We start from the raw sequence: 23758 nt of genomic DNA on the forward strand, positions 1-23758 counted from the left end.
GAGTATGTGATGTAGGAGCACAAGTCGTAGGTTCATGTGTCATAGGAGGATGTCTCATAAGAGAGTGTGTCATAGGAGTGTGTTTTTTAGGAGTGCTTGTCATAGGAGGGCATGTCCTATGAGCATATGGGTCATTAGGACAATGCTGATCCAGAATTAACTTGCCAGTAATTCTGTTTACTGGCATGTTTCAGACTGGAATACTCCAAGTTTGCTTGTGGGGCAGCCTGATTTACCTCCAGCCAAAACTGGAGGTAAGTCAAGCACTCCTCTGGCAAAAAGTAGCTGGTATTACTGGCACTACCAGAGTTTGTAATACCTAAAATCCCTGTATGGAATCCTATTGGACTCCATGCAATGGGGATTTACCAGTATTCCCGCCACCTGTAATATGTCAAAATTACCAGCATATTGGTGGCGAGAATGGTAATACTGTTTGTGGTCTCCCGACGCATTTACCATTGGGATACCAGCAACCTTCAAATGATCTGCATTTATATGAGAGCATGTGTAGTAAGAGTTTGTTATTAGTGTATATATATATATATATATATATATATATATATATATATATATATATATATATATATATATATATACATATATATATATATACATATATATATATATATATATATATATATATATATATATATATATATATATATATATATATATATATATATATATACAATGTTTAACACACACACACACACAAACTTGTAGGGATTTAAATATAAAGTGTACCTTTATTCTGCTAATGAACTGCATGCCTCCTGTACATAGATACATATGAAGGCTAACATTAAAGTCAAATCTTACTTTGATGTGCGTTTTCAATACACACATGAGGGTTATATGACTTTTGCCAGTTCAAACTTCAATTAATGTGCTCCCAGAGAGCCCATCCATGGACATCCTGATGTTGTCAGATTATCACCAAAATAGTTCAGAGCACTGTCCTGATAGGAGTACGTAGGGCCTCACTGCGAGTACGGTGATACAGTAAAATAGTAGAGGTAAATACATATTTTCCACTTTTAATGAACTTCCATAGTCTGAGTTTGGAAGTGATGATTGTTAAGATTTATTGAAGATTATACTTCACATTACCTCCATACAAATGAGGATTACAACCCATGATACATTATCTAAAGGTGCAATGGAGTCAGATAGGACTCCCTGAATGGGGATAAACACAATGACCCAGCCACCTGTAATTTGACAGTTATATGCATGATATGCATGACCTACCAGTAAATTAGCATGACTGTATTTCCTGTGGAAATACTGCAATTGCCACAATGAGGCCCATATAATTCTTTATTTGCATCTGCACTGCTTGCAGAATTTTATTCAATGCTTCTTCGCTGTAAACACCAACTTGCCTGATTTCAGGATGGCAAGAGTGTACTGGCTTCGTCTTCAACCATTTTGAGGATAGAGGGGGAATACATTTATCCAGAGAATGACTACGCCTTAAGGTACATTCGTTTCGTAGGCCAATGCACAACCACACAATGGCTTCTTCTCCCTTAAGCCAGAGCTGAACATCATACTGGATATGCTACAGGAACATAAGAATTTACTTCAACATGTGTAAACCATGGTAGATATAAACAGGTTTCCTATATGAACCTGTATTCTACCACTCAACATAACTCTGTTTTGGACGTACATTTTAATTTCGCAATGGTGGAGGTATTGTAAATGCATGTTTTTCTGCTAATATGTCAGTAATATATTGGCCATGCAGTCTTAATTTGGGAATTCCCTCTATTTAGTCATTCTATTCATTATCACTTAGCTTAGCGTATTTGAGTTGTGTATGCCTTTTCTCAGATACCCCAGAATCTCTTAAATGGTTAAGCCATGATGTCAGCTAAACTTCCAAATGGAAAATAAAATCTACCTGAATTAACATTTTTCTTATGCCTGTTTGTGAATGTCTGTTAATTTCCTTTGTAGCAGCTGAGGTGTATTCCTTAAAAAAAGAACTTTACCTACTCTCTCACGTCTACCTTTCCCGTGGCCACCGGCTGATTTCCGTAACCACTAAAAGAGGTTGATTGCTTTTTCAAGACACAGACCTAATACAGTACCTACCACGCGACTGTGCAGCATACTGAATGCTAGCTTCAGGTTTTTAATTTAATTTTTTTCACTTTTTTCCCAGCTACTGTTAAGTCACAAAAAAGGAAAACTATTGATCATCTCTGCTATTTAAACACCGTAGATAAAAATGCAATTAAAAATTCCTTTTTCGATGCTGCCAATTTAAGTATAGCGAAAAGGTATTAAATAAGTCAGAGGACATGTTTTATCTAATATAACAAAGAAACAATGACAGCATTATGGCTTACCCCTTCTCGAAGTTCTGGTTGTACTCGTGGATTTGTCTGATGGGCAAGGACATCGTCCTTCACATTTCACTGAAATCTGCTTTCTCGATACACATGCTTGATAATCTAGCTTGCACTGAAGGGAGAAGAAATAAGAACAGTGATATAGCATGGATTTATCAACAACAACATCGTTTTAGAAGTTCTCAACAATTGTTAGCAACAAAACACCTTGGCTAAGATAAATAATGTGTACACAATGTATAAAGCATCACACATTTCAAAACACTGTGTGCTTTATGTACCTAGAGTGCCCTACAGTATATCCTCCCAGCACACAATGATAATGAAAAAAGAGATGTGCTTGTGCTCCTCCCACACCCTTGCCCTATTTTGACAATCCCTGGGCTGGCTTATAAAGTTCAATATATCTGGGATAGGTTTTAAAGGGTAGTGAAGAAGGCAGATCGAATGGGTCTGATGGTGCCCCTTGATCAAATAGATGCAGCGAGAGATAGTTTTCTAAGTGGATTTAAGCAAAGTAAAGCCTTCACACCAGGAAACCTTCGAGAGAGTGGGTGGTCCCTCCTTTGACTCCGGGGTAAGGCTTGCAAGCTGTGCACTTTTACAGCATTTTTCAAAATGTCACTGTGCTCCATGCTCGTACTATGCATCCATGCCTTCCCAGATACTCTGCCTGTTCCTCCCCCTTCCTTTCCCACACCCCACCCCTCCCTAACAGGATGGAGCTTCGAGGAAGTACAGCTTTTAGTGGACAACCCAAGGGCAGCCTTGCCTGGGCAGCCTGCAAAGTGCTCAAGGCAAAGGGCACCTCCTTAGGGCACCTCCCTCACCTGTTTGCCTTTTCACCACTTGCGCCCTAAACAGCTGTCTACTGCAACTTAAAAGTGGGGTGGTAGAAGTTGGGAGCATGGCCAGTGATGTGCTTCTGAAACACTGCCACTACTACATGACTTTATTACTATCATCCAAAGCTAGCCACTGTATTGCATGTAGCTGTGTTAATGAGTGTAGCCACTGTGTTGCATTTAGCTTAATTTTGAGGGTAGCCACTGTATTTCATTTAGGTGAATTTTGAGGGAAGCCACTTTGTTGCATTTAGCTGCATCTTTAAGTGTAGTCAATGTATGCATTTAGGTGCATTTATTGTGTATCTACTGTATTGCATTTAGCTGAGGTTGTGAGTGTAGCCACTGTATTGCATTTTACTGGATTTTAAGAGTAGCCACTGTATTGCATTTAGGGACATTTCTGAGTATATCCAGTTTATGGCATTTAGTTGCATTTTTAGAGTAGACACTGTATTGCATTCAGCTGAATTGTGAGTGTAGCCATTGTAATGCATTTAGCTACATTTCTGAGTGCACCCACTGTATTGCATTTAGCTGAATATCTGAGTGTATCCACTGTATTGCATTTAGCTGCATTTTGAGAGTAGTCACTGTATTGCATTTAGCTACATTTCTGGGCCTAGCCACTGTTTTGCATTTAACAGAATTTTGAGAGTAACCACTGTATTGCATTTAGCTGAATTTCTGGGTGTAGCCACTGTATTGTATTTAGCTGAATATTGGAGGGTAGCCATTGTATTGCAAATCTGTGTTAAAAGTGTACTCCGGCTCCTCTCCCGCATAGTTCCAAAGTACCATACACACCCTGAAGGGTCAGCCAAACTACACATAAAACACACAAACCGCACATCTACCACAACAAATATCCACAAACAACAAACAACCCAGACACTGGTCCATACCCCGACAGACACAACAACCTGATGCACACAATCAAAGCACACTCAAAAAGCAGGCAATCACAGATGCCAGTTTCTCCTCGTTCTGCAAGCATTAACACAAGAGCACAATTTCATTTCCATCCCTCTTCTCTCAAGAACCTACCCTGTCCTCTTTCTTACAGAGCCATGAGAGTGCCAGAAAATCATGCAAATGGTAGTGGTGTGCAGTAGAAGTCAACATAACATAACATAACGTTCATGAAGAGCAGTGGCTCTGGACACTTTTAGTGCATTGATAGCTGGAGTACATAATAGAGACTCTTAGCATGATTCAGATGTGCACAAAAGCATATTGTAGAGGCTATCTTATCACCAAAGCACCAGCTCGAATATTGTTTCAAAATAGTGTATTCCTTGAAATTATAAATTGCTTCATGCTGGCTGTAAGGCAGAAATTAAGTGCTTTGTCTGAACTGTCACAATTCATCAGGGGAAGGAGCTGCAAAGCCTGACCTCATAAATCATATTTTCAAACTGAGTAGGCTAACAACTTTTCATAATTCTGCTCATGTTGGTGATGGCACTATGCACACTGATTATCTGAAGTAGAGATCAAAATAAATCAAATTTGAAAAATTGCAGAGAGGTGAATAAAGTGCATTCATTTGTACTTGCATTTCATTCACATTTGGGTTCACTGGTATTCTGTTTAGTATGCCAATCAAATCCTTGCCAAAGAATTTGACACAGCCTCAACGTGGGGGGGTAGGCTGACTGTATAAGTGACTTTTCATACAGAGATTTCCATTGAACACGGTATATTCAATATCATTTGTCAAGGGCATTAGAGAGCACAATGCAGTGTCAGACTCATTGGTCTGCCTCAGATACATATGCTCAAACAAAGCATAGGTATTTCTAAGCCCATGCTTCTAGTGTGTTGAAGGTGAAGTGTAGTCTTTTTTTCATAAGATCTGATGACGCAGAAACCAAAAAATGCTCAGACCACAAGCAAATGCTTCAAAAATGTTAAACATGGCTGCTCGAAAAATATTGATCTTTCATAACTGAAAGTGCCATCTTTCTATTTACATGGTTGGACCATGCTCACCACTGCAAGGTGAGGAGTTACAGCTAAGAAAAGAAGACAGGCAGTTATAAAGCTTATATTAAAAAAACTAAAAAAGAAACAAAGAAAAAACAGGAATGGTGGAGGACCGCTTTGCCTTAATCTTGTATCAGCAGCAAGCCATTTTCAGAACAATCACATTAGTTGTCTACACTATGTGTACTAGTGACGTTTAATAAAATACTCTCCTTTGATCAGGAAGATTATTTCCTTAATGTCATTGAAAACCTTCACAAATGAGAAACATGTGACTTTAATCCGCAGTGGCATCATTACAATACCAGCACATAATGTGATACTGTTGGTGGGCTTTGAATTTTTTGAAAAATGGTTAGCATATTTATCACTGAATGTTCTGGGGTGGGACAATAAACTGCAGATCTGAACAATAGTTTATGTTTATATTAATTTTGGATTGACAATCTTTATCATCCCAAAACATTGTTCAATAATAACTACACAGAAAAGATCACCCCTGCAACAAGGTGCTTTACACAGTAGAGGTAAATTATGTTGTGGCAAAAAAGACCAAGGGAGGTAGGAGGCAAATTTGTAGAGACATGATTATAAAGAGAAGCACATACCATAGTGAGGTAGTTTACTGGAAGCTTGAGAACTAAGCGGGTTATTGATGTTGCATGATGGCAGGGGTCCATCTGCCTGACCTAGGAGGTGTCTCCTTATAGTTAGGCCATGGTGATAAAGGTGTTGAAACAGGGGGCAGCACATGGAAGAAGGAGAAGTAGAACAAACTGTTATTCTACACCCTTCAAAGTAACAAAGTTAAGCACTTTGTTTAGATACGTGAAAGAGTAAAGTCGAAGACCCAGGAAAAGGCTGGCGCAGTAATCAAGTTGGCTATAAACAAGAATCAAACTCAAGTGTTTTAATGGGGCAGAAGTGAGATGTGGGCATATTTTCAGATGTTTTGGAAGTTTATCCTAGAGTCCACATCTCCAAGTGATTCATTGTTCCTGCATGGGGTCACAGTCAAAGAGAAACACAAGGTTGTGAGTCTTGGGGGATGGTTTAAGGAGGTCAGTAGAAAGCATGCATGTGTTGGGAGGATGGGCAGGCAAGCTGAAATGGGGAGGAAGATTACTGTTGTTTGGAAATGATAAGAAGGCACCAAAGTTCCATTCAGTGATGGATCACAAAGAGAACATCAGATGTGCTTGAATATGGTTCAGAGATGAAGGAGGGAAAAAGGAAGATAATGTGGTTGTCATTGTATATTGGGTGATGGTATAGTACAAAAGTGGAGATAGCATTCTCAGTGAGAATGTGTAAAGGTTGAAATGTGTTGGCCTAACAATAAAAACGTGGTAAAATCCTATTTGGAGAAGTTGGGCGAGGAGTGAGAATAAAGGTGATAGAGTTTCCGGAGATGCAGATATTTGGTTTAAGGGATCGGGGTTGTTTTACTGAGGTAAAAAGAATTGCAGCATAATTGGTAAAAGAAAATGTCCCCCCAAACTGCCCGTAGACTCACAACCCACCCACTTACCTTTTCTCCATCCGCCATCACCGCCATCTATCCTGTACCCTGCGGCGTCAGTCCCGTCACTCTAACGATGGTTGTATCTGATGGTGCACAGACCCTTTTTCTTTTTTTCTTTTTTTTAAATGTCCCTCGCTTCCAATGTTGAGGAAGTGGGGGACACCCCCACACACCCTGCTCCTCATGTTTGGTATTTTCGGCTTCAAAATAATGGTACTGGCCGAATTCACCCAAATATACCATTCAGCAAATAGTTTTCAAACAATTTGGACGAAACACATTTTTAAGTAGGAGTTGATCCAGTTCAGCACTTGATCTTGGATGACTATTTTAGAGACGGTGAGTAGAAAAGAAAAGTTGTTATGATTGTCAAAAACTGAAGGTAGATCAGGGAATGTGGGAATAGATAAATGTTGTATATGGGTGATGAGGTAAGGAAGTTGTATAAACGAGTTATATCTATGTCTCAGTGGAGAGACAGTGTAAAATACAGATCAAAGGTTGCCACATACAACATTGGACTCATGGTAGTCACTGGTTGTGTTATGCATGATTTCTTACAATATTCTGAGTTGCGGAGTAGGAGAGAGACAGGCTAAGGGCTGTTTCAAAAAGAGACTGGCATCTGCAACAAGAGTTTGGAAAGAAGGGAGAGTTAAGAGCAAGTCATAATTGCAAGCTCTTTTGGTATTTTCCATGCAACACTTTAACCGAGAGCACTCAATGGGACTGCTGCATATTCACGAAGAGAGGTCTGGAAGAGGTACAGCTATAGTAGGGGTAGGATATGCAGCATAGAAGCAAGTGGTAGGGTGTAGATTAGGAGGGATGTAAGTGTAACCCTTATTTTGGGGATTGTGGAAGAGACATACATTTAAAGTTATTGTCAATGGGTTAGGGAAAGATTGAGCATGGGAAATGAGGGTCAGCATTGCTTACAAAGCATGGAAGAGTGTTTGGCACTGTATCCCACAGATGTCATGAGATCTTTGCAGTAGTTAGATTTGGCTAAGACAATTAATTTGGTGAAGGCAGGTAGGGACACCTTGTAGGACAGAATCAGAGTGGGGAAGCACACATTGCAACATTGTTGGAGGATGTAACCACATGGTTGCCAGATGTGCTAGATTATGGTCCATGTCTGGGGCTGGGGGCAAGAAGAGTGAATTTACAAGCAGGAGGGGTGTAGTAAATATGGGTGGTTTATATTGAATTTTCCCATTTTACTTTGTGAAGTAAATGTATCTGTATTTCTATTACTTCCCTTTTTAGAGTTTAGAATTCCAGGTATTTAATCTGATATACTGCGTTTTTAGCAGATACATTGTCATATTAAGAATATCAACAGGCTTTTGAAGTTGATAGGCTAGGAATGTGCCACATAACTAAGCACAGTGGAAGAGTATCTGTATAACCACATTTTTTTTTATTTCAACCTCTGCCATAACCATAAAGGAGAAATGCTGTATTTCTGTAAATATGTATCTAGCTTTATTGTCAGACATACGTGATAAACTGAGCATTGCAAAAGTTAGGAGGCAGCCGTGTTCTTTTTTACACAATGGGCTTTTGTCATGATTAGGCAAAGCATCCAAAGTAAATTGATTGCATATTTTTGCATCTTGGATTTCAGTGTTTCTAAAATGAAGATCTGAATTATATAGACATGAGGGTATTCGGTTTTGAGGCTCACAACGGCACACGATTTTAAACCAGCTTTTGAAATGGATGATGTCCACTTGAGGGATATACTTGGTACTAAACATACTGCTTACAAAGCTGTATACCTTTTTTGTGAGTACCTACTGACCTACAATGACCAGTTTTCTTTCCCGAATGTTGTTAAGTATTTGAACCTCAATGTTTCTTCTTTTCAGGCTTGAACAATGCAACATAAAGTATGTTGGGCAGTTTTCACTAAAAACATCTTTCTTTCCTTCTTGCTTTGATTATGTACTAATAATTATATTGCAAAGAAACACATGAAGAGGTACAAGTTTGTCTGAGAACCTTTGTACAGAATGCACTTATGAATCAATCTCAACGAGACTATTCACCTCTAAACATGGTTTTAATAAACCATTCTAGTTATCTGGTTCCTCTAAATGACACAATACTGACTAACCTATTCTTGCAAATTAAAGATGACATAGATATGAGGAAACAATGTCCCATTGTTGTTAATAACAAAACCATCCTTACTTGAATTCTCTCCATTCAACTATCAGATTGTATGTGTTCTAATGTATGAGCTAGAGAGTTGCTACGGAAATCACCTTCTATTCTTTATGATTGTTTAGGTTTTGCTCAAATAAAGTATGCTTTTGTATTGTCCTGCAGCTCTATATATCATGCTGTACTTGCTTCATCATTATCCAGTTGTTGACATTTTCTTTACAAGACGTTTCCATCAGCTCTATTGATACTCTCAAATGTTTTAATTCTTTGGGGCCAATATGCAAAATAATTCACTCCAATTTACTGTTGATATAGTCATTGGGTAGTCTATTCAATTCACAAAAGTAGATAATATGTGTGACTGACTTTGACTTATCGCCAGCATGCTAATGTAGAGGGTTATTGATTCACAACAGGAATTAATATAAGTTACTCTGACCTGTGCTTTACTTCTGCCTGAATAGTAACTTCTTCATAAAATGTCCACTAGGTGTTCCAATGTATATCCTATGAATCCTCTTGTAAAGCCGCTCAAACACACACCACCCTGTAGCTAGAATAAATGCATAATTTGCAGATTTTGCAATAGTATCCAAAAAAGATTGTATTATTGTTTTAATGCCATTACCTAGAGTTGTGTCCTTCAGTGAAACGAAGAACATTCTCAAATGTCCAAATTGGCATGATTCACTTCTTACAGCTCATTTGAGATGTACAATACACATCTGTACTGGAAAATATGTGAAGCAGGATTGATTAAATAGGCGATACATTGCAGGTGCATGCAACCAGAGTAGTTTCCACCTCCTAACAAAAAAAACAAAAAAAGAATAAATTGCACAAAACTCAGTGGTCTCGTATGAGATGACTTTCTCTTGCCCTGCCTAATCCTTAGGGTGTGTGTGAGATGACTCAGAGGGTCAAGCCACACAATCCACTATGTGATGTCCAACTGTGAGGATGAATGGGGACTAGCCATGTTCCCCTCTACAAATATGTGAGCATGGAATAGAGGACTGCCACATAAACTACATTACAACTACTGGCCCTTTAAGGAATATGAGCTGAGATGCAGGATCAAAAGATAGAGCACTTGCCCATGTGGAGTCTACTCACAAAAAGCCTTAACCTATCTGGCAAAGTTGCCCAACCAGTTAGATTAGGCTGGCCTACCAGGTAGAGGCCATTCACCCACCAAGACTTCATTCATCAGTCCAGCTTTGTGCCAAAACTGTGAACAACCCCAGGGAGAGACCCAGGCATACAATATGTGTAACTGCAATATTACTTTGCGGAAAAGGGAAAGGCATTGATGTGTGAAGTTGTCTCCTATTTTCATCCATAAAACAAATGATGGACCAAGAAGGACCACGAGGTGGCACAAGGACCCTAGTGTCCAAATTTTGGCTTAAGAATGTCTCAGGGAGACTTAAACTGTAAACAGGTATGATCAACACCCTAGACATGGAAAGAAATACAAGGTAAATGAATAACATTGAATTGGGATTTTCTGCCATCCTGCTGATTTGGGTTTAGGCATTGTGGCTGGTGAAATTAAGATTAGGCCTTTCTGGAGTGAACGTTTTTGCGATTTATTTAATTGGATTTCATTTGTTCAGCATCCAAGAGAAACTTTCAAGTTGTCAGATACTCATCTGGATGTCTGGCAGTGCAAATATGAGTCACTGTTAAAGAATTACGCATTGTGAATAGTGATTTAAGTCTAGGCCTGGTGAAAGTTATTGCAGTGGATGCTTTTGCCATTTTTGTTCAATTGAGGTTTCATTTTTACTGCATTCTAGAGAACCTTTAAGGCTGCCGAGTACATGCCAGGGTGATGGTAGCCCAAAATATGAAGTTATTTGTTCAAAAAGTCAGACCTTGATTATACTATGGGCCTCATCACAAGTGTGGTGGAGCGGTAAAATGCAGCGGTAATGTTATTAATGCTGCATTTACCACTCTGCCCAATCCCATGTTCCGGAGCATTCACCTCCAGCTGGAGGTGAATGTAACCACTTCAACGCCATTTTTGGCACTATTACCACCAATGTTATCACAACCGGTGGTAATAGCGCTCTCCCAAACCCCATTAGGTCCAATGGACTCAATGGGAATGGGGACATACTGCTCCCCACCACCCACATTTCGGGATCCAGCGCAAATTTCACCAGACTGAGCTGCGGTAACGCTAAATGTGTTGGGCGGTACCCTAGCACAATTAGCGCCAGAATACGGACCGATTCATGATGAGGCCCTATCTCATAAAACCTTCCCCAGAGAATCAAGTACACCATGAAATAACGGTTTGTTTCCTTGGCATACTCAGACGTTGACATGATTGCTGGAAGGCCATTTTTTTAATGAGGAAGAGCAGCGGGTTGTGGAATAGCTTGATGTGGCAAGTTGTCTGACCGCATGGGAGAGGATAGCATTGTATCTAGTTTGTTGCAGTGGGGGAAGGCTTCGCTCGTCTTACTGACTATGCATGATTAGGTCATCGGCGGGGGATGCAAATCAAAATGTAACATGTTATTGTACTAACTAATCAGAAAAGGACAATGCACTAACCAATTAGAATATGGTAATGTATGCGTAATAAGGTTTTATACAGGAAGGAGCCAATAGGATGATTAGAATATAGTTACACCTAACGTCTAGAATATATGTATCATTTTATTGGGCGTGCCAAGAGCTTTCAGTCTGGTGGTCTCATGGCATTTGCATTAAAACTGGGTTTTCTTGACATGTGTTTGTCTCTTTATTGCTTCCTAAATATTACTCTACAATACACAAGTAACAACTGACCTACACAGTCACAAATAGGATAATCATGCAACAGAACTTTTAATAGCATTCCATCTTGATGAGAGACGTACTTATGTATTAAAAAGGGGCACAGCAATGTCAACAAGACGCCTATTGGCGAAGCTCTGTGTGCACATGGAGACATGTCCCCTGGATATGTCGCATACAATTCTTCCTGTAAGAGAATTCCTTTAATAAGATACTCAACTATAAACCTTTATTTAAGTGTTTAGTGGTGTTTTCACAATGTCTTCGGACAGGTGGAAATGAAACCAGTGAAGGATTGAGCTATTCATTGCCATCCAGCTGAAGAGGGTGTTGGGTAGTGATTTGGGGTGGTGTGCTGGACCATCACAAATGCAGCAGGAAATTCAAGCACGAAAAGAAGAGATCTGTTTTTAATCAGCAAAAAGGCATGAATCATTGAGGGCATGGATGTGCAGCAGTCTGGTGTCTGGTTCAGAATCCAGTCTGGCATTCCTCAGGGGTATTTTGTTATATGATATTGTAATGTAGTGAAAATTTGACATTATGAACTGTCCAAAGAAGTTAAGATGGGTGATAAAGCATTAGTTTACCCGGCCTTTAAGATTGAGTGCCGGCTGCATCACATCATCTTCAAAGGGAGTGGGCATGAGGGCTGTACATGTTGTGATAATTCTTGTGATTTCGTTCATTGTAGCAGACCTGAACTCTGAATATATTGAGATGTGAGCATTGGAACGAGAGACTGTCCTCTAGCGTCAGGTGGTCCTGGAACAAGCTTTTTGGTATTGAATGTGTTCAGGAGATCCAAGAGAGCTTTTCAAAGAACACTTTTGATGGAAAGGTATATGGCTGCTGTTTTTATCAATTATGTTTTAAGAATCCTTGATTGTTTTGTGGTGGTTGAAGAACAGTTGGAGGATAGCTTTGTTTGGGTATGTCAGATGGGGAGTTTGCAGGAATGGAGTTCCATGGATTTTAATTATAAGGAATGCTGGATAATTCCCATCCTGAGGTTATGTGCAAAATGACATGATCTTCTGTAGTCCGGTCCATGCAACAGATGTCCTAAGTGCAATAAAGACATTAGAAATAGAAAGGGAGCATGGGGTGTGACACTCTTCTGTTATGAAGAGAGCAATTTGGTTTTATGTGGTGATGAGACCTGCACTGTCTGCATTCTAGAATACTTTGTACTTCGCACTGATGAGCATGTGTGTGTGTAAGTGTCTGAGTTATGCTGGCAGGCAGAGAATACAAGGTTGTTAAGGTTATTTAGAGGTGCTGTGTTTTTTTCGAATAGTTGCATGTGATCATGACATATGTATTATAGAGATTGGTGAGTAAACTGATGCTTACCTGATGTGAATACTTTGATTATTTTTTGGGGTTTCAAGTTCATGTTAAATGCTTCCATTGTGGAGAGCATCCTTTTTCTCACACACACTTTTTAATTGCTTGTCCTTTTGTCAAGTCTTTAGGTTCGGTTATAAGTAGTTCATGAGGTTTCTAGAACATGCCTCTATGTCGGATTATTTCTCTCATGTTTAGTTCTTCCCTTTTATCTCCTCCAATAAGTCTACTTCTTATTCCGATGACCATATACTATCATCTCTTTAAAAGTATTCCTGAAATGTTTTCTATATCTTGAGATTTTTTTGATAAATGATTCAGCTGGCGAACATACGTTTTCCCAATACCCTAAAATACCCTACAATAGATCACACGTTTTCCTTTGTTATATACAATAGGCCCATTTTCTATCACTGCCTTACTATTCATTTCTTGAAAAAATCCTAGAATAATGTGCATCAGATCAAACCCACCTACTTCCTCATCAAATCCCACTTCATGGATTGGTACAGGGCTATCAGTCTGGATCCTGGTCCCGATAATCTGGCACTCGCACATTTGAGCACATCAAACTATTTTGATTTCTATTAATTTGCTCCCCTTTCATTTCCGTGCACATTTCAAAACCTGCGGGATTACCCATAAGGCATCCGACTATTAAGATGTACATTTCTAGTGGATCTTTTCCGAGGTTTCCGAGGTCTACACGTAGTGAGGCCATATTGAAAAGTACTACATTTTATTTAAAACATGTCTGTTACATGTCTGTTACTCCGCCCAATCCTGTACTGCATCTGCAGACAATGCATGAAACACTTTGCTGCCTCCTAGCCATTGTCTTAATTCCCTCCTACCTTTTTCTTTAGGCACTTAAGACACATATATGTTCTCCTGCTTACCCTAATTGCAGCTTCTTCTCTCAGCTGCCATGATTTCATATTTCTTTTGGAATTGGAACTGGGTTTCAAAATGGAAGTACCATTTCTGATGCAAATTCACGTGTTTAAGCCAGCATGACATTTTAATGCTTGTGTAAAAACAACGGATTCCTATGGAACATGCCTGTTTATATCACTAGCTAAAAACCAGGCAGGGTCTACAGGAATCTAATGTAAATGTCTCTAACAATTACAAGTTATGGCAGGCACTTGCAGTTTTGCAATATAAAGTACAACCGTAGTGTTAAGGCTATTTCGCCTGTTCTAACTAGTCATTTTTAGCTAGTGGAGAGAACGACAACATTTACATGGGGTGGTCTCTATTGATTAAAGTGCAAAATTGCATGCTCCCACTGTGTAATGTGCATATGTTTTATTTTCAAATGAGAACATAAAATCACCATGAACAATAATGCCTCCAGCTCAAGCATGTAATAAAACATGTCACTTATTAAGTGAAATCAGAATGGTCTTGGTGTCATTCTGCTTTGTTACCAAAAACTTCTTATTTGAAGAACAGTCATTGTTCAAAAATTCATGGACAGAACATGTAAATGTACCATTGTACAAATATAATTAAAGGGCTTTATCTGTTTTGAAATGTACATATGAGCAACGCGAATAACAGTCTAAACTCGATGATGGTAGTAAAAGTTAGCTGCTTTTTTTTAAACATTTTCAAACAAACAATGTAAGATTAAAAAGATGTGTTTCTTGTATTAAAGATTTTGATCGAAATCTCTGATTCCAAACTGTTGTAGTAATTAATTCTTCTAAGAGATAGTAGTAAGCACATCTTAACCCAGATTGCAGACACAATGATTAAGGTATTAGGGAGCGACTTGTTGACTGACTGCGAAATGAGAAATCTAATCCTCGACGCCAAATATGAGCACACAGCTCAATCATGGAAATGAAAATGGTGGCAGTGTGGAAAACATTGGGGGTATAGAACGTTTCAGACAGTACATAAAATGTTCACTTTAAAGGAGCAGCATTGGAAAGCCACGCAGCTGCTTATGACTGCGACACAGTTTTCATGGGGCACTGATCATTCATAAGCTCAGACTCATTGGTGGGTGATGAACAAGGGTAAGTAGCTTCAGTGAGTCATACCCCAGGACTAGGGGTGAGTGGAATGTTTGCCTGCGAAAAGTGCAGAATCCACACTGGAACACGCTTCCATCCATTCTGTGAAATCAGCATTTCAGTTCCGCCACCACTGAAAAGGTTGCATGGTTTTGTGCAGTTTTGCGCACAGCCTAATGTTTCATTCCCATGTTAGTTTTGTGTAGCGCAACGAGAAATGTCGCACAGGTCTTTTTTTCCAATCCGTGTTAGTTTCCCGCAGAGCCACGAGAAATTTTGCGTGTTTCATTTTTATTCGTGATAGGTTTGGAAACTTTGGGTGGGACATTTTCGATCTGTGCTAGATACGAGAAACAGGCCACTTTCTGTGGGTCTTTTTTCAATCCGTACTAGTTTTGTGCAGCTTGATGAAAAACTTTGTGTGGGTCTTTTTTGATCCATGGTAGTTCCATGCCGCTGTACAAGAATTCTTGCATGTTTTTACGCGGTCCGTGCTAGTTTCTCGCAGCGACACATGAAACCTTGCGCAGGCTTATTTTAGATCCATACTAGTTCTGCATTGTGGCACGAGAAGGTTTACATTTTTTTTTAACCATGCTGGGTTCGCGCTGCACCACAAGAAACTTCCCACTGATTTTTGCTCAATTCATTGTAGGTTCGCACACTGGCAAGAGAAACTTTAGCTGATCTTTTTAAATTTGTACTAGGTTTGTGCAGCAGCATGGCAAACTGCACAGCTTTTTGGTCTATTTATACTAGGTTGGTACAGCAGCATGAGAAACTTTTGATTCGCGTTAGGCTTGCACAGTGGCATGAGAAACTTCACATTGCTCTTTTCAATTTGTGTTAGGTTCATGTAGCCCCACAAGAAACTTCACGCGGCTCGCTTCGGTTCGCAAGACGGCAAAAGAAACCTTGCACTGCTCTTTCTGATGCACAGGGGTAGCAGAATGGTGGATTGCAGTGAAACTGATCCAAAATGTGCAGCTTTCACTTCCGCAGCTGGCAGAACGGAATACCACAATTTCACCCAGCCCGAACCAGGACTGTGAATCCTGCCGAGCATGCCTGAGTACTTCTGTGATGGCCACCCTAGGAACCCAAAGACACACATATACCTGTTTTACCATATATCAATATATATGCAAATATTCAACACTATAAAAAGAAGCTGTCTCAGCCGATGGATGTTGGGACTGCTCAAGCAAAAACAATATGTTCTTTAATTGGCTACTTTTGCTCAATTCAATTTGCGTTCACCTTTTTATTAAGGAAGATGGGGAAAAATGTATGATCCTCTAGTTTTAAGACACGGTTTAGATGATGAAGTGAAAGCAAAATGACAAGTCACAATGACGATACAAGCATATGTGAGCCTAGAAGATTGATGTGTTGTCACATCCACATGGCAATCAACTCATCTCACATCACAATACCAATAATCAAGTGACCCAAGTGTAACCTGCAGGCAGGGCCATGTGTCCGTAACACCATAGGCACATCTCCAACAATCAGACCATTTTAAGAATAAAATCACAGACATACATCGGATCATACAAAGCAGAGCAATAAACCAGACTGTGCACCATCCCCTACCAATACCGGGACCACAGAATAGTCTGAAAAGCGTTGCCCAAATGTCAAGAGAAATAATTCTCAACCTGGTGAAAAAAAGCAACAAGGCTGGCTCCCCAATAGACTCCTGCCCTCCTGACATCTATAAATCAATTCTTACACTGGGACCATTGGAATGCTACTTAAACCTCTTCAACCTATCACTCTCAAAGAGGGGAGTACTGCAAGCATTCAAATCTGCATACATCAAACCACACCTCAAGGACACAATGGGTGATGTTGAAGACCTCTCAAACTAAAGACCGATCCCAAACATTCCTTATCCAGCAAAACTATTCGAGACCTATGTCTATGAACAAACACTGGAACATGTAGCAAATCACCAACTAATGGAGGAGGCACAAGTCGGCTTCAGACCCATGAAAGGGAAGGAGACAGTACTTCTCTCTGTATGTTTGTTTGTTTGTTTGTTTTATTATTTATATTGCGCATCAGACCCGGAGGTATTCAGGTGCGAAAGCATAAAGAGGGTTGTTAAGCTTAGGTTACATGGTTACATGTGACTACCTAAAGACCAACGCAGACTCCAACACAAACTCTGCACTGATACTACTTGACCTCTCCACAGCATTCAACACAGTCAAGAGACTGGAAGAAATAGAAATCACTGACAGAGTGCTGCTCTAGATCAAATCCTTCTTTTCTGAAAATAAACAGAAACAGTATGGAAAAAAACATTCAAATCCTCACCTCGCGACACCAACTGTGGAGTTTCACAAGGATCCTTGTTATCCCTGCTCCTCTTCATCATCTATATGATGCAACCTTTTTAAAGGACATGGCTTCACTTGCTACAACTATGCAGATGACAACCAAATCTTCTGAAGAATTGGCAAAAAACAATAGGAGAACCCAACACTAATACACTGTCTCAAAGAACTCTATCAATGGATGAAAACTAGCAATCTCAAAATCAACCCAGGCAAGATGGAAATCATGATTACATCCAACAACCAAGGAAGCAACCAATACATCCCATGAACAACTGAACTGGGAACAGCACCCACACCATTTACAGTTGTCAAAAACCTTGGAAAACTAATGGACAAAGAGATAGTAAATGCGATAATCAAGAAATGCTTTTGTGGGGGGCGCTGTTGCGCACAGACAAGATGGCCGCCTGAACCGAGAGCTCCTGCTCCGTCATGAAATCCTGAAATAATTCATCCTTTTCAGAGCCGCCGCTGCACTCAAGACTTAACGTGCAGCGGCACCATAGCCCCGTCCGTCTCTCCTCCAAATCCTGACTCGCTACGGTGTGGCATAGTGTAGCTGTGGTTACTGGGAATCTCGCCGACTGCGGACAGTTGCAGGGCAAAGAAGGGGTGTGGCCTGCTGAGTCGGCCCGCGTTCCGAGCTGGCGCGGGGAGGACGGCCCCACTGCTCCATAACACTGCTGCCAGGGAATCCAGCGATCCACCCACCCTGAAGATCCCTTTTCTGCGGAACACTGAAACCGGTCTGGTCCGTGGATGACCCTCGGCGCGCCCGCGAGGATAGAACTCCGGTGCTGTTATCCGGTAGGAGACATCTGTGACTTGTCGCCGCCGAGCACGGGCTGTCTGTGCAGCCTGGGTGGAGACGCTCATTGTTGGGGGCACAGACGACGGGACCTGGATCCTTCGTCCATACCCAGACTTCTGGGTGTTACGGGGCCCGTGGCCGTGGCCGTACTGGCTACCAGCGCCTTGGCCTGAGCGGTGCTGTGGCTGGACGCACCCCTCCGGGTTCGTGTGGGCCGCCCCAGAGACTACAGGCCTGAGCGCGGCGCCGGGGGGATCCGGCCCTCCTGCTAGGCCGTGTGCATTCCCTTCAGACCCGCACCGCGACTGTTCCGGGGTCTCGGCCGGCCCTCCTCCTCATACATCCTAATTTTCCCCGCACTGAAACACGGAGAGAAGCTAAAACAAGCGAAATCCTACGGAGGCGTACCAGCTTCACTGAACACTGCGAGTATAGATATACTCCTTGGGGCCACTCCACTGCGAACTTTTTCGCGCTGCTCTGTGGTAAGACACGGCCCATCGAGACCGGCCCGTTGGTCTGAACCAACGGAAAGCACACTAGTTCCACTCCAGGGTGAGGAGCGCTTCGGTGCTACACATCACAGTCAGTGCTATGGGAGATCCTCCAAAGGCGGGCAGGGCGCCTAAGACCCCCGGTAACAAAAAGAAAGGCCCTATGGATGTTTATACGGCCAATCACACACAGTCGGTGGTGGCGGACGTACCAGTCGAAAGTGCTGAGGAAATAAGCCCCGTGAACAGCAAGAAAGATGATAAGCTAACAACTATTGTGCAGGATGGATTCCGGGCAATCAACACCAAGCTTGACGATATTGTGCCCACCATCGGTTCCCTTAAGGCCAGGGTCGACAAGGAGAGTACACGTGTTATGGAAGCTGAGCAAAGAATAAGCTCTAATGAAGATTCGATCGCGCACCACAGTCGAGATATCACCCAGCTGAAAGAAGCTATGTCCAAGATGCAAAATAAGTGCGAAGATCTCGAATCCAGATCCAGACGCAATAATATCCGAGTGGTGGGTGTTGCGGAAACATTCGGGAAGGGCCAGATGGAAAAACAACTTGAACAGCTCCTTAAAACTTTATTCGGACAGGAAGCTTTTTCTGAACATTTTTTAATTGAGAGAGCACATCGCACGCTGGCCCCGGTCCCTAAACCGGGAGCCCCACCACGCACAATAATAGCCAGACTCCTAAATTATAGGGACCGAGATTTGATCCTCCGCATGGCCAGGGAGGCTGGAACACTACAGCACGATGGGAACCGGATCCATATATACCCTGACTTCTCGGCTGGGGTCCAAGCGAGCAGTAGATCCTACGAACCAGTGAAGAGACTTCTGAGGGATCGGCAAATACCGTATGCTCTTATGTTCCCTGCCAAGATGAGGATCCAACATGCGGGCAGGGCGCATTTTTTCGAGTCTCCGGCGGAGGCCACACAATACATTAAATCCTCTATTCCCCTTCCACCTAGAGGGGCAGACCGGCTCCAAACAACAGGCCCAGGCCGGATGATTAAGGTACTTTGTTAAGCGACGCACTGTTTGTACTGTTATACTAAAGGGGTCACGGCCCTGGCGATTCTCTGATTGAGGCGGCTCCACTTTATATGATCGGCGGAGTTTTGGAATGGTTGGGCGGCCATGTGATGCAACGCGGCTTCCCCTGGAATGATCCAAGAGTTATTTTGGGCACATCGTCGAGTTGGGGTTGACGATGAGGGTGGAGAGGCACAGTGTGGGGAGGAGAATTGGGTGTTCTTTGGTCACCTCAAAAGGAATGACACAGGTTATGCTTTGAATATAGTTGTTGAGTTGTTTAAAGTTGTCAAAAAAGTGGATGCATTCGCAGCGGCTCTGGTCGTCCGGTGCATACGATATTGCACTAAGATTCATGGTGTCAGACAGATTTGGCCCTACTTGGCACTGGTTAAATTTGCTTACCTGTTATGTGAGGGGTCTGAATAACCAAGTTAAGGTTCGTAAAATTGCTAACTATGTTACCAGACATGGCCCTCGGATATTAATGTTGCAGGAGACGCATATGATGGGGAACAGCAACTTGCAAATATTGCCCAAATGGGGACCTCAGCGATTCTACACGGATTATTCTACACAGGCCAGGGGGGTCATCACCCTTATACATCCAAGCCTGGGGTTCTGCCTGAGGGGCATAAGGTTGATCAGCAGGGAAGGTATGTGATGGTGTGGGGCAGACTTGCAGGCCAACATATTCTTTTGGTTAACACATACAGGCCCAATATAGACGACCCTGAGTTTTATGTGAATATGTACCAACTGATTTTTGCTAATGGGCTGTCCACGGTGTTGTGGGGCGGGGATTTCAATGTGGTGATTGACCCTATACTAGACAGATCCTCCAGGGTCGCCAGAGCTCCAAGTAAAACGACCTCCACTATTATTGGCATCCTTTCGCAGCTGTTGATGGTGGATGCCTGGCGTATGATGCACCCTGGGGAAAGGCGTTACAAGTGTTACTCCTCGGTCCACAACTCTGAATCCAGAATAGATTACTGGTTTGTCACATCGAACATGTCCCCAGCTCTTCGAAGTTGTGATATCTTGCCCCGCACGTTCTCCGACCACTCCCCTGTTATGATAGAATTTAAAATACAAGACACACTATGTCCGGTTCGTAGATGGAGAATGCCGGAGGGCATGCTGAGAGACTCCGGGGTGGTGGAAACAATGCATACTGAGATTGCAGAATACTTCGCAAATAATGTCGGAACGGTGAGCAGGTGTTCCACACTGTGGGAATCATTTAAAGTATGGGTCAGGGGGGTGTTGCTGTCCAAGTCAGTCGGCATGCTGAAAAGTTTTCGCGCCGAATTGGGTGACATCGAAAAAAGGTTAGAAGTATTGGAAGATAGATATACCCGAACACAAGATAAAGAGATATTGGCAGATATACATACACATCTACAGAAGTTTGACAAATTAGCCGCAATGGAAGTTCAATATATAGCTGCCCCTATGCGTGCGCGCAGGTATGGTGAGGGCAATAAGGCTGGGAGGACACTTTCCAATCTCCTTAAACATGATAGGAAACCACACCAAATAACTAGCTTACAGACGTCACAGGGAGAGGTACTTCTGAAAGAGGAAGAGATAAACCATGAATTCGGCGAATTCTACACTAAATTGTACTCGAACCAAGATAGAAAATCGCCCTCTGACATTGTGAATTATCTCACTGCTCCCAACCTCCACAAACTTCCAGAGGCCGACAGACTGGCACTTGATCAGCCAATATCGGCGGAAGAGCTGGTTGAGGCCATTAAAGGGCTATCATCGGGTAAGGCACCGGGATCCGATGGGATAGGAGCAGAGTTTTACAAAGAATTTAGTGAAGAACTGGTCCCGATACTCCTTAAAGTATGAGAGGAATCCCTTGAATACAGCATTTTATCCCCGACCATGAGAGAAGCGGTCATCACGGTGCTCCTCAAACCCAGGAGACCGCCACAGGATGTGTCCTCCTACAGGCCCCTATCATTAATAAACACAGACGCTAAAATATTTGCTAAGCTAATGGCCAATAGACTCCTTCCGATGGTTCCCTCACTAGTCCACCCTGATCAAAATGGGTTCATTCCCACTAGGTCGATGGCCCTAAATCTTCGCAGACTCTTTGGACTGATGGCACAAATAGACCCCCAAAGAAGTGCCGCCGCAATATCTCTAGATGCTGAGAAAGCTTTTGATTCAGTTTCCTGGGCTTATCCTCTAAAAGTATTGGAGGCGTTTGGGGTTGGGCCCGGCTTCATTCGATATGTTAAGCTGCTATATACTGAACCAGGAGCCCGTGTCCTGATGAACAGATCCCTCTCAGCACTTTTCTTGTTGGGCAGAGGCACCAGACAGGGTTGTCCTTTCTCACCTCTTCTATTTGCATTGACCATAGAACCAATGGCAGCGGCGATTAGACTGAGGCACATGGACAGAGGCATAAACATAAAAGGATCAGTGCAATTGATTTCACTATATGCCGATGATACCTTACTATACATCAGTGAGCCCAATACAAAGATAGCTCCCATGATGGCCGAAATACAGGATTTTGCTGAATACTCTGGGTATACGGTTAATAGAGCCAAGTCAGAAATGTTTCCGCTTACGCCCAATACTGAATGCCCTGCAGTGTTACATGGTCTCAAATGGTCGGATCAACATATAAGATATTTAGGTATTATGGTCTCCAGAGATAGGCCCACGCTGTACCTTGAAAATCATGAAGCAGCACTACAGTCTCTTAATACGAAACTACAGATTTGGGGTCGCTTGCCTTTGTCTTTGTATGGCAGAGTGGCTGTCCTCAAAATGGTAATTCTCCCCAGATTGCTTTACTTATTCGTCAATATCCCCATATGGCCGGGCAGGCCTTTCTTTTCCAAGCTATGCTTAATGGCGGTGACGTTCATTTGGAACGAAAAGACAGCCAGGATTGGTTGGGAGAAAATGACAGAGCCCTACTCAAAGGGTGGTATAGCGGCGCCTGATTTTGAACTCTTCTATTATGTGGCCCAAGCGCAATTTGCAAAGTACTGGTACGACACGGCATATGAGTCACCGCATGCACTGATAGAGGAATTCACCACGCATCCCACGAACATTCAATCTGTTATATTCGACACACACTACAAAAATAATTGCGAATACAACCCAGTCAGCTGCACGATCAGGGCATGGGAGGCTATATGTAGAAGATTGCAGATTGAAACCCCCTACAACCGGAGGTACCTCTCTGGAACTACCCTGATATACCCCCCACCCATGACAGCACTATACAAGGCACCTGGGACCCCAACATGGAAATGAAGCTCGGAGACATGTTTATAAATGGTAAATTTGGAACTTCAGGGGAAATAACTAGAGCTTTCGGAAGAGGTCCGCTTGTTACACTCCAATACTACCGTATGCGTGCAGCATTCCAAAAGAAATGGCAACTGTTTCCAGACGAACCCCAGCCACACCCCTATCTACAGATGGTAACCGCTACAGAAGGCATGGGTATATCTAAGCTGTACACTGAGGTCCAAACCCACACCCCCACAAAGAACCAGGTAAAAGAAAAATGGGAACTAGACTTACAGTTTCCCATTGAAGATTCGAAATGGCATAGATATTGTTCCCTAACCAAAAAGGTCTCCTTGAATGCTGGGTTGCGGCTGATCCAATTTAAAATACTTAATCGACTGCATTACTCTCCGATTAAAATTGCAAAGTTCTCCCCCACTGTGTCGGATGCATGCCCCAAATGTAATATGCCACAGGCTGGTGATTTTCACATGTATTGGGAATGTCGGGTGGTTCTGAATTTTTGGAGGGAAGTTGCTGAAATGCTTGAAGAGATTACTCAGATCCCCCCCAGACTTGAAACCTCAGAAATATTTATTTGGGGACATAGGTAAATTTTCGGACAGAGTGTGCAGATTGTTTAATGTTTCATGTGCTAAAAAATGTATCCGCCTCAAGTGGAAAAATGCTTGCCCTCCC

The 23758-nt window shown here is 42.1% G+C and overlaps 1 protein-coding gene across 1 annotated transcript in view; it reads right to left on the reverse strand.

Annotated features, from left to right (window-relative positions):
* Positions 1-23758, reverse strand: part of SPOCK3 (SPARC (osteonectin), cwcv and kazal like domains proteoglycan 3) — a 1387609-nt gene that overhangs the window by 452055 nt on the left and 911796 nt on the right. The window contains exon 5 of the mRNA XM_069631385.1: positions 2364-2478. Within this exon, the coding sequence (XP_069487486.1) occupies positions 2364-2478 (115 nt within the window). The remainder of the gene's footprint in view (positions 1-2363; positions 2479-23758) is intronic.

This window comes from Ambystoma mexicanum, chromosome 6q, assembly GCF_040938575.1.
Source record: "Ambystoma mexicanum isolate Mex_15411 chromosome 6q, UKY_AmexF1_1, whole genome shotgun sequence".
NCBI lineage: Eukaryota > Metazoa > Chordata > Amphibia > Caudata > Ambystomatidae > Ambystoma > Ambystoma mexicanum.